Source organism: Myotis daubentonii, chromosome 15 (assembly GCF_963259705.1).
Source record: "Myotis daubentonii chromosome 15, mMyoDau2.1, whole genome shotgun sequence".
NCBI lineage: Eukaryota > Metazoa > Chordata > Mammalia > Chiroptera > Vespertilionidae > Myotis > Myotis daubentonii.
In genome coordinates, this window is record NC_081854.1 from 11,186,860 (window position 1) to 11,199,040 (window position 12,181).

At 48.7% G+C, this 12,181-nt stretch overlaps 1 protein-coding gene across 8 annotated transcripts in view; it reads right to left on the minus strand.

The window, feature by feature from the left end:
- Window positions 1–10,064, minus strand: part of CCDC61 (coiled-coil domain containing 61) — a 46,824-nt gene extending 36,760 nt beyond the window's left edge. For 5 of the 8 annotated variants that reach the window (XR_009448785.1, XM_059666087.1, XM_059666085.1 and 2 more), the window contains exons 1-3: window positions 9,956–10,064; window positions 1,900–2,058; window positions 1,571–1,653 (exon numbers count right to left, since the gene is read on the minus strand). Coding sequence is in view for 7 of the 8 variants with exons in the window: in XM_059666087.1 (XP_059522070.1) it covers window positions 1,571–1,653; window positions 1,900–2,047 (231 nt within the window). In the remaining variant the exon portion in view is untranslated. Of the gene's footprint in view, window positions 1–1,360; window positions 1,417–1,570; window positions 1,654–1,899; window positions 2,059–9,932 lie in introns of those variants that run through there. The other 3 variants (XM_059666086.1, XM_059666091.1, XM_059666090.1) reach the window with 3 other exon arrangements.
- Window positions 10,065–12,181: the final 2,117 nt, after the last annotated feature.

The following is a 12,181-nucleotide window of genomic DNA, read 5'->3' on the forward strand; positions in this document are numbered from 1 at the left end:
GTGTGTGGGTGGGAGGAGATTAACCAAAGAACTTGTATGCACATATGCATAACCCATGGACACGGACGGACGGAAGATGGGGTGGTGAAGGCCTGGGGTGGGGGGCAGGGGCAGGCTAGCAGAGGTCGATGCGGGGGGGGGGGGGGGGAAGGGACATATGTAATACTTTCAACAACAAAGACTTTTTAAAAAGAATAAAAGAAAAGAAAGCACCACCTGTCCAGTGTTAATGTGTTGGCTAAGAAAGATATGCACAATTATCTGAAAAAACTATGAAAGGACTCCCTTTCGAACCACACACCCACGTGAGGCAGATTTTTCTCCACATACTGAACACAGGGGAGAACCCAGCAGCTTCCAGTTAGCTGTTTTAAAGTGACACCTAAATAGCATTCCCTTGTCACTCTAAGTTTCAACCAGCGCTTTTTTTTCTAGTACTACTTTTAACTACTTGACATTATATATATTTTTAAATATATTTTTATTGATTTCAAAGAGGGAGAGCGAGAAAGAGAAACATCGATGAGAGAGAATCATTGATCAGCTGCCTCCTGCACACCCCCTTCTGGAGATTGAGCCTGAAACCCAGGCATGTGCCCTTGACTGGAATCGAACCTGGGACCCTTCAGTCTGCAGGCCAATGCTCTACCCACAGAGCCAAACCAGCTAGGGCTATATATACTTTTTAGTTGTCTGTCTCTCCCACTAGAATGTCAGCTTCATGAAGACAAGGACTTTGTTTTTTTGTTCACTGTTGTATCCCCATGCCAACAGCAGTTCAATTAAATGAATGATTAGCTATATTCACTAATGTAACTAAGTTTTTATGAAATATTGTTGAATCTTTCAAAAGCAGGTTAGAGAATACCTTGGGAAATATATCAACTAGCCCTAGCCAGTTTGTCTCAGTGGACAGAGCGTCGGCCTGAGGACCAAAGATTCCCGGGTTCAATTCCGGTCAAGGGCACGTACCTCAGTTGCAGGCTCCTCCCTGGCCTGGGCCCTGCTCAGGGCTCATGCAGGAGGCAACCAATCGATGTGTTTCTCTCACATCGATGTTTCTCTCTGTCTTTCCCTCTCTCTCCCACCCTCCGTAAAAATCAATGGAAAAATATCCTTGGACGAGGATTAACTATATACAGGACAAAAGAACTAGTAGATTTACAGTTGTTCGTATGAAAAATAATACAATAATTAATAGATAATAATACAAGAATAAACTCTGTGTTTTGCGTACTCACAACTGTAAACCTACTTTTGCCCCACCCTGCATAATCGTAGATAAATAAATGCACACACACACAGATTCACAAATGAATAGAGAAATGAAGAAATGACCACATTTTCACCAAAATATTACCAGGAGCATTAGGAGTGATTTCTTTCTTCTTTACATTTCTCTGTGATGTGAATCTTCTACATGAGAATAATTCTCATTAGAATCAAAAAAAATCCATTTACATTTGGGAAAGAAGAAGAGAAAGCGATAGCCCTGCCCCCTCAATGAGAGAGAAGAGAGAAGGTCTTACATCAGATGGGCTTCTACCCCGGCCCCCACCCTGGTCCCTACCTGGGTGAGGGCCGACTCCAGCATGTTACAGAAGATGCTGAACTGTTTGAAGTTCCCTGTCTTGTGAGTCAAGTCTTCGATGACTGGGTGGGGAGAAAAGTCCTTCCTGAGCTCTGACACTTGCCCATCTCAGGGCGATGCATCCAGGCTTCCTGACTTTCCCTGACTCCAGTGCCTCCGGCCTGAGGGAGGAGCCCTACACCCCCACCCACCTTAGAGCTTCTGGTCAGGCCTGGGGGGCAGGGGGCAGGACCCCAATGGCCTCATCTTCTGGGAGAAGCTGATCCCGGGGAAGAACAGGCGAGCCCACCCCCGGCAGGCACACTCACAGCTGGCATCGAACTCGCCCCGCCACTGGTCAGCCGTCATGCGGTCCTCCACCTCCAGCTCCAGCACCTGTCCCGACACCACCACCCGCACGGCGTGCTCCACACCCCGGAAGACATAGTCCACCTGCAGGCCGGCCGGCTGGTCCATGGCCAGTGTCGCTGGAGAGGGGAAGAAGACAGAGACCCAGAGGGGCTGAGAGCCCAGGCTCAGGAGCTGGACGGTCAGCGCTCATTTCCTGGTTCTACCACTTACCAGCCGTGGCACCTTAGGAAGGAGACTTTGCCTCCATTTCCTCGTCTGGAAAATGGGTATAAAACGGCACCAACCTCATAGAGTTGACGTGAGGATTAAATTGGCCAATACATATAAAAGCACTTAGATGGTGCCCTGCACATTACGATGCCCAAAACATGCTGGCTGATAGAATATATGATTTCCAACAAGAGAATCATGATTAATACTATTGATTATTTATTAATCCTTACGCTCATTATATATTTTTTTTATTATTCACTCATTCATTCAGCAAACATTTGCAGAGAAAACTCCAGCTGAAAAGGGGATGGAGAGTATTGAGGTCGGGCGGGCAGAGATTTCAAACAGGGGTGAGGGCAGGCTCCGTGAGAAACCGACAATTGAGCAGGGAACTGAAGGAGGGCAGGGGCGGCCATGTGACTCCCCAGGGAGAGGTCCCCGTGGAGAGAACAGCCAGTGCTACATATTATCAATGAAACACTAAGTCGCTCACAGTGAGTTAAAACTTGATTTTGTTAGTTAGTCTGTTGTAAGCATAAGCACCTTCCCTTAGCCGCAGAGCTACTGCTCGCGGTCGGAGCTGGAAGAGAGAGCCAGGCCTCCGCCATAACCTGGGCTCTGGGGGCTGGTTCACAAAGGCGGCCCGGCTGCCTGGGCTCGCTCCGGGCAAGCTGTGTGCAGGGACATGAGCAGTGACTTAACCTCGCTTGGAGCCAGATTCCTTATCTTTGAAGCAGGTGCCACCCTGGGTGCTGGGGATCTCGGGATCAGATGATGGCCCTACTGTCAGGGGGGTGGCAACAGTCCGAGGTAAAGAAAGGTCAGGTAGTGAGGAAAGGGAATGCTGGGGGTGGGGGTGCTCCTTTGGCTCCGGTGGCCAGGGAAGGCCCTCTGAGCAGGGCCTGGATGGGGGGGGGGGGGGGGGGGGACAGGTGAATAGCTGGGGAAGTGTCCAGGCCGAGGGAACAGCCAAGTAAAGGCCCCAAGGTGAGTAGTTCCTGGTTTGTTCTAAGAACAGCAAGGAGGGCGACCTGCAGGCGGGAGAGGGTAAGTGATGAGGGCAGGGGTGAACGCGCCAGATGACGGTCATGCAGAACAACTAGGTGGGAAAACAGTGCCCATCTCCTTAGGCTGGTGAAGGGTGAAGTGAATGAATCATGTTAAAATCCTTGGAGAAACTGGGCCGTGCCTGACACACAGCAAACACTCAATACAAACTGGCATCATCATCATCATCATCATCATCATCATCATCATTATTGCTTGAAAGGGACTACAGAGACAAGGCAAGTGCATTCCCTCCCCAGGTTACGGATAGGGAAACTGAGGTTCAGAGAGGAAAAAGGGCCCTGTCCAGAGTCCCAAAGCTGCTCCAAAGACAGGGCCACCCAGGGCTGTCCTCAACCCCCCTCATGCAGACCCTCCTGACTGATCTTCTCTCCCCATCCCCTCCTTCAGTCCTCCCACTTTCCCCAGCAGCTCCTCCCCAAAGTCTGATATCGGGAGATGTCATACTGTGAGGGAGAAAGAGATGGGCCCTGAAACTCTAGGTCAGTGATTTTAACTTTTATATATATATATATATATATATATATATATATATATATATATATTTTATTGATTTTTTACAGAGAGGAAGGGAGAGAGATAGAGAGTTAGAAACATCGATGAGAGAGAAACATCGATCAGCTGTCTCCTGCACACCCACTACTGGGGATGTGCCCGCAACCCAGGTACATGCCCTTGACCAGAATCGAACCTGGGACCTTTCAGTCCGCAGGCCGACGCTCTATCCACTGAGCCAAACCGGTTTTGGCTGATTTTAACTTTTTACAGCCCTAGAATCTAATGAGATCTCTGAACACACACACACACACCCCTCCTCCCGCTACCCACTACCACCCCACGCCCCCGCCCCCCAGATAAATGAATAGGCCCATAACTTTTGCAATGAATTTCAGGGGCCAAGAACATTGCTTTCAGGCTCTCATCTACAGATCCCCTTTCTCAAAGGCCCAATGACAACTGTCTGAGCCACACCTGTCCTCACAGGCACCTGTCCCTAGACCCAAGCTCTTTCTTTTTTTTAAAATATATTTTATTGATTTTTTACAGAGAGGAAGGGAGAGGGATAGAGAGTTAGAAACATCAATGAGAAACATCGATCAGCTGCCTCCTGCACACCTCCTACTGGGGATGCGCCCGCAACCCAGGTACATGCCCTTGACCAGAATTGAACCTGGGACCCTTCAGTCCGCAGGGCGATGCTCTATCCACTGAGCCAAACCGGTGAGGGTTAGACCCAAGCTCTTGACTTCATTGGCAGAGGGGTCTCTGGTCTTGGAGAGGCTCCTAAAATCTGGAGACCTCTTTCCCCAGAAAATTTTCTCTTGCAATTGTGCTTTCATCCTCTGGGCAGTTCAGAGGTCCCTACAACTATACATTTCAATGTATCACTCATCCCCTGGACCCCAAAGTGAGTGCCATGCAGTGCTGGACCTGTCCCCCCTCCCTCCTAGCCCCCCTGCCCTAGACCCCGCCCACCCTGAACATACCCACCCCAGCCTGGGATTCCCTGGCCAGAGCCCCTCCCTCCCCTCTCCTTCCCCCTAGCCCCCCGCTGACCCTATGCTTCTACCTGCATCCTCCATCCGCGCTCTGTGACCAGTGGCCCATCTGGTGGCTGGTTTTGTTCCAGCCCCAAGTCTCTCCTAGCTCCTCTTCCCCTCTCAGCTTCCAGACGCCCATCCCAGCCAAGCCTTCAAGGATTCACTCTTGCCAACCCTCAACGTCAACACTTGAACGTTGTGCTCGGTGTGGACACCCCAGAGCCCCACTCTGGCCCACACACAGCAATGAGACAAGAAGAAGAAATAAAAGGCACCCAACTTGGAAAGGAAGAAGGAAAACTGTCATTTGCAGATGACATGATACTGTATACAGAGAACCCTGAAGATTCCACCAAAACACTACAGAGCTGATAAATAAATTCAGTAGAGTAGCAGGATACAAAATAAATATCCAGAAATCAGTGAATTTTTATACACCAGTAACGAACTATAAAAAAATAATCCCAGCCCTAACCAGTTTGGCTCAGTGGATAGAGCGTCGGCCTGCGGACTGAAAGGTCCCAGGTTCGATTCCGGTCAAGGGCATGTACCTTGGTTGCAGGCACATCCCCAGTAGGGGGTGTGCAGGAGGCAGCTGATCGATGTTTCTCTCTCATTGATGTTTCTAACTCTCTATCCCTCTCCCTTCCTCTCTGTAAAAAAATCAATAAAATATATTTTTTAAAAGAAAGAAAGAAAGAAAACAATCCCATTTACAACTGCATCAAGAAATAAAATAAAACCCCTAGGAATAAACGTAACCAAGGATATAAAAGATCTGCACTCAGAAAATAATAAGACACTGAAGAAAGAAATTAAAGATATAATAAGTGGAAACAGATACCATGTTCATGGATAGGAAGAATGAACATCATTAAAATGGCCATACTACCCAAAGGAGTCTATCAATTCAACGCAATTCCTATCAGGATACCAATGGCATATTTCACAGAACTAGAACAAATGTTCCAAAAATGTATATGGAACACAAAGACCCAGAAGAGCCACAGCAATCTTGAGAAAGAAGAACAAAGTTGGAGGACTCACACTACCTGATATCAAACTATATTATAAGGCCACAGTAATCAAAACAACATGGCGCTGGCATAAAAACAGACATACAGCCCTAGCCGGTTTGGCTCAGTGGATAAGAGCACCAGCCTGCGGACTGAAGGGTCCCAGGTTCCTTTCCAGTCAAGGACACATGCCCAGGCTGTGAGCTCAATCCCCAGCAGGGGCCATGCAGGAGGCAGCCGATCAACGATTCTCTCTCATCATTGATGTTTCTCTCTCTCTCCCTCTCCCTTCCTCTCTGCAATAAATTTTTTTAAAAAAGATTTATAGATCAATGGGACAGAATAGAGAGCCCAGAAATCAACCCATGCCTTTATGGGTCAATCAATATTTCACAAAGGAGGCAAGAATATACAATAAGGAAAGGTAGTCTGCTCAACAAATGGTGTTTGGAACACTGGACAGATATGTGCAATAAAAGTTCATCTAGGACCACCTTCTTACACCATATCCAAGAATAAACTCAAAATGGACTAAAGACTTAAATGTGAGACCTAAAGCCATAAAACTCCGAGAAGAAAACAAAGACAGGAAAATCTCAGGCATTTCTCATAACAAGATTTTTTCTGATATATCTCCTAGGAGGGCAAGGGAAACAAAAGAAAAAACTCAACACCAAGAAAACAATCCAATTAAAAAATGGACAAAGGACCTGAATAGACACTTCTCCAGAGAGGACATACAGATGGCCAATAAACAAATGGAAAGATGCACAATGTCACTAATCATCAGAGAAATGCAAATTAAAACCACAATGAGCTATCACCTCCCACCTGTCAGAATAGCTACCATTAAATCAACAAACAACAAGTGCTGGTGAGGATGCAGAGAAAAGGGAGCCCTCCTATTTGGTGGGAATGCAGACTGGTACAGCCACTGTGGAAAGCAGTATGCAGTTACCTCGAAAAATTAAAAATAGAACTAACTGCCTTATGACCCAGCAATTCTACTTCTGGGAATATATCCGAAGAAACCCAAAACAGTGATTCAAAAGAATATATGCACCTTGATTAAATTTTTTCCTAGGCATTTCATTTTATTCATTGCAGTGATATTTATTATAGCCAAGATTTGGAAGCAGCCCACGTGTCCAAAAATAGATGAGTGGAGCCTGGCCTGCATGGCTCAGAGGTTGAGCATCCACCTGTGAACCAGAAGGTTGTGGTTCGATTCTGGTCAGAGTACGTGCCTGGGTGCCCAGTGTGGGGCATGTGGGAGGCAGCCGATCGGTGGTTCTCTCTCATCATTGGTGATTCTGTCTCTCTCTCCCTCTCCCTGCTTTTCTGAAATAAATAAAAATATATTAAATTTTTTAAATAAATGATAAAAAAAAGCTGTGGTACATTTATACAATGGAATACTACTCAGCCATAAAAAGAAAGAAACCCTACCCTTTATGACTTCATGGCTGGACCTGGAGAGCATTATGCTAAGTGAAATAAATCAGTCAGAGAAAGACAAGCACCATATGATTTCACTTATATGTGGGATCTAACAAACAAAATAAACAAAATAGGAACAGACTCATATAGATACAGAGAACAAACTGACAGCTGTCAGAGGGGAGAGGGTACAAGGGGCTGGGTGACAAAGGTGAAGGGATTAAGAAAAGAAAAACCTCATAGACAATAGTATGGTGATTACCAGAGGGAAAGGGGGGTAGGAGAGGGTAAAAGGGGTATAAATGGTGATGGAGACTTGACTTTAGGTGGTGAATATACAATATACAGATGATGTATTACAGAACTGTACATCTGAAACCTATATAATTTTATTAACCAACTAGAGGCCCGGTGCACAAAATTCATGCACGGGTGGGGGGTCCCTCAGCCCAGCCTGCACCCTCTCCAATCCGGGACCCCTCGGGGGATGTCCGACTGCAGGTTTAGGCCTGATCCCTGTACCAGCAGTTGGACATCCCTCTCACAATCCAGGACCACTGGCTCCTAACTGCTCACCTGCCTGCCTGCCTGATCACCCCTAACCACTCTGCCTGCCTGTCTGATCGCCCCTAACCCCTCTGCCTGCCTGCCTGATCACCCCTAACCACCCTCCCCGGCCGGCCTGATCACCCCTAACCGCCTCTGCCTTGGACCCCCACCACCACGGCTTTGTCCAGGAGGACTAGATGACAGGAAGATGTCTGGTCGACCTGGTCTAATTAGCATATTACCCGTTTATTAGTGTAGATGCTGCCTCAATAAATACAATTTTAAAAAGGGAATAAATAACAACTAAAAAAATAAAAAGAATCCGAGTGGATATTAAAAAAACACTAACATATGTCAGGTGGTGATGTTACAAAGAAAACTCAAACCAAGTGGTAAAGGTCCAGGGAGTGACAGAATGGTTTTAGCTTGGCTGGTCAGCGAGGGCCCATTGAGTTGACGTTTGAAGAGACCTGAAGGGGAGGGAGAAGCCATCTAGCTAGACATCTGGGGAGAACACGATCCAGAGGGGACAGCAGGCACGTTCTCCAGGTGGGATTGTAGTTGCCATGTCTGAGGGACCATGAGGAGGCCAGGGTGGCTGAGGCAGGGGGAGTAAGAGGGAGTGGGAGGAGTTGAGGGCAGGGAGGAGGGAGCTGGATCTGGTGGGGCCTTGTGGGCTTGGCAAGGACTTCTGCGGGAGGTGGGAGACTCAAGAGGATCTGAACAGGGGAGCAACATGGACAGGCTTCTTTTAACCAGCCCCTCCCTCCCCCAAACATGGGGTCAAGGGCAGAGGCAGGGATCCCAGTGAGTTCACTGCAACAGACCACGTAGGAGCAGGTGAGGGCTTAGACCAGCGTGGCAGCGAGGGAGGTGGTGAGAGGTGGCTGGGTTCTGGGTGTGTTTTGAAAGTAGAGCGGATGAGATCTGCTGAGCCACAAAGCATATGTGGGCGCTTTGAGAAAAAGGCGGAGTGACGGAAACTCCCAGATTTTTGTCCTGAGTTCCTGGAAAAACGGAAATGCCACAAACGGGGTTTGGAGGTTGAAGGGGGAGAAACCCTGAGTTCAGTTTGGGACAGGTCTTTCAGGTCTGCTTGTCAACTGGGACTTGCAAGTCGAAAAGAGTCGGCCATTGGATATGGATTTCACCGCCGACAAGCCAGACTGGAAATAAAATCCTATATAACAAAAGTCTAATATGCAAATAGACCGAACCACTGAACAACCTGTGGAACAATAGGTCGCTATGATGTGCACTGACCACCAGGGGGCAGGTGCTCAATGCAGGAGCTGTCCCCAGCTCCCACGCCAGCCAAGGCGGGTGCCCAGGGGAGGGGCACCCATCACCCCACCGGTGGCCCTGCAGATCAGCCCTGATCACCAGCCAGGCCTAGGAACCCTACCCATGCACAAATTTTGTGCACCAGGCCCCCAGTGTCCCCATAAAGACTGTCTGAACCCCAAAAGCTGCGTGAGGCCAGGTACAGTCAGAGCAGAGGTCATTCTACCCATGATGGATCTGGGGCACAACGGGGTGAATCACTCGCCCGAGACACCTTATGGTTCAAGGGCAGGGCCAGTGGCAAAGCCAGGATTCAAGCTCAAGCAACCCAAAGCCAAAGCCTTAACCTCAGTAGGGTTGTTAGAAAGTTTAAGGAGTTAATTCGCATGACACACTCGATAGGCGCCTTGCACATGCTCAGTCCTCAGGAAAGGCTGTGCCTCCCCCTCATTACAGCACACCCTGGTCTCCGGAGGCCTCGCTCCCCCTCCCCTCAATATTGCATATGCCCTGCACCCCAATCAAAGCCTGTACCTCATCGCAGGGGCCTCTGCACCCCCACAGCTGTGCAATAATAACCCTCTGCCTTAAAACCGCCCAGGAGATCGCAAGGCTGTATTACCAGGGCATCTCCATAGTTTACCATCTGCTGCCTCCTGCTTTACACGCGTTCCCCATTAAAGATCCTCCCGCGAAACACAAAACATCCTCCGACTCACAAGCTGCCCTCCCCCTCAGCGCCCTCATTAAAGCGCCCACCCGAGTTAAAGGGCACCCCCCTCCCGATTCCCACACAGCGGGGTCAGCTGCCTGCCGCAGCCCACTCTCCCCAAGAGCACCCCCTCCCCCCCCCCAGGATCGCCAACCCGGCCCGCGCACCCGCCGCTCTCCGCGCCGCTCACCTTCGCCGCCGCCGCCCCGCCGCGCGAGCGGTTCAACCGCCGAAGCTCCAGCCCCGCCCCGGGATCAGGCTTTCTCACTTCTGATTGGCTCTGGCTTCCCCACAGCCAAGTCCCCATTAGTCAAGCAGACGCCCGTCACTCTGTCCCGCCCCAGAGAAGAACCCGCCCCCCAACGCTTCCAATTGGCCAACTCGGAAGAAGGTGGGCTTGTTGGTCTCCTTTCCGATTTCCACTGGCTAATCCTTCCTGCCCGTCATACAAAGAGGTTTTGTTATTTTGAGAGGGAAATCCCGGAAGGAGTCCCTTGACCCCGCCCATCACCCCCTGCGAGAGAGTAGGCCGCGCCCACTGGGATAAAAGGCCGGGGAGCCGAGGACCCGGGTGGCGGGGGAGGCGGACGCGCATGCGCAAGGGGAGGTCTTGGCGGTAGTCTGAAAGCTGCGGAAAGGGCTCTTAGCATAAGAAAGACTGGCTGAGATTTGTCATCGCTCAGGGCGTCCCAAGCCTGCACTAAGTACTTAGTGGGCCTTGGCTTATTTAAAGTTAGCACCCCTGCAAGGGAGGCGCTATTGTGATCCCCATTTTGCCACTAAAGGAACAGGCTCAAAGGAGTGCAGCCGCTGGCTGGGGACCTCACAGCTGGAGAACACCTGTTTCAAGCCAGTGAGGCATCAACGGGCGGACACAGCTTATAGAATGCGGTGAAGGAGCAGGGGAGGGGATTGTTCTTTAAGGAACACAAAAATCACAAACACAGCATGTGTGTGAACATGCAAATTTACTTCGAACATGAAATAATAACAAATTGCATATTTAAAAGAGCTGAAATGGCTCAGGTGGTTGGAGCGTGATCCGGTACACGGAAAGGTGGCCTGGCATAGGGGAGGCAACCGGTTGATGTTTCTATCTCACATGTCTCTCTCTCTCTCTCTCCCTCTCTCTCTCTCTCTCTCTCTCTCCCTCTCTCTTCCTTTTCCTCTCTCTAGAATCCTTTTTTTTTTTAAGCTGACAAATACCGCAAACATTGCTAAATCCCAAAAGATGATAGCGTAATGTTTTTTATTAATTTACTGCCTGACACACCTCTGTGATATGTTTCCTACTTTTTTGGCTTCATATACTTATTTCACAATATCCTTATCTCCAGCGAGAAAAGTACATTTTCCTTCCTCTAGCATATTTGATGGAATTTTTTTTAGTCATTAGAATTTTTTTAAATATATTTTTATGGATTTCAGAGAGGAAGGGAGAGGGTAAGAGAGATAATACATCCATGAGAGAGAATCATTGATCGGTTGCCTCCTGCATGCCCCCCACTGGGGATTGAGTCTGCAACCCAGGCAGGTGCCTTGATCAGAATCAAACCCAGGACCCTTCAGTCTGCAGGCCGATGCTCTATCCACTGAACCAACCCGGGTAGGGCAGAATTTTTTATTTTTTTTTAAGTTACAGCTTCACAAGTCAGTATTGGTGATGTCATCTAAATTTGCAGGAAATTTATGAAAACATTCATGAACTTTAACTCATCTGTTAGCTGGAAGTTCTGGAAAATTTCCACAGACTGGCTTCTGGCTCATTCCTTTTTTTTTTTTTTTTTTAAATCCTCATCCGAGGATATTTTTCCATTGGTTTTTAGAGAGTGGAAGAGAGAGGGAAAGACAGAGAATATGGATGTGAGAGAAATACATCGACCAGGGCCTGGGCCGGGGAGAAGCCTGCAACTGAGGTACATGCCTTTGACGGGAATCAAACCCTGGACCCTTCAGTCTGCAGGCTGAAGCTCTGTCCACTGAGTCAAACCGGCTAGGGCTTGGCTCATTCCTTTTAATTATTCACTCAACTCCCCTGTGAGGTGCTTCTGGAGTGAGACACTTATAGGACAGGTCATGCCACTATAGACTGAGGCCTTGCATCTAGTGAGCTAGCACCCTGGACGTTAGGAGCATTCCTGGAAGCCATTCCTACACCATGAAACTCGGTAGGTCATTTAAGTCTACCTGAAAGTGTCTCTGAACCCCACAGAACTCAGTGTATCCTCAAACCCCATACCCCCCAGTGAGGTCCCATAAATGCCTGACTGCTCCATCGCCACCATGGTAAAGAGAAGTGCAACAGGGGGAAGGGAACTGGAAAAAGACAGTGGTAGCAACCAGTTGCATTTTAAATGTCCTCCTTTAAACGAGGCCATAAGAACGTATCAGTAGGGTCTTGGAAGGGTCTATGCCA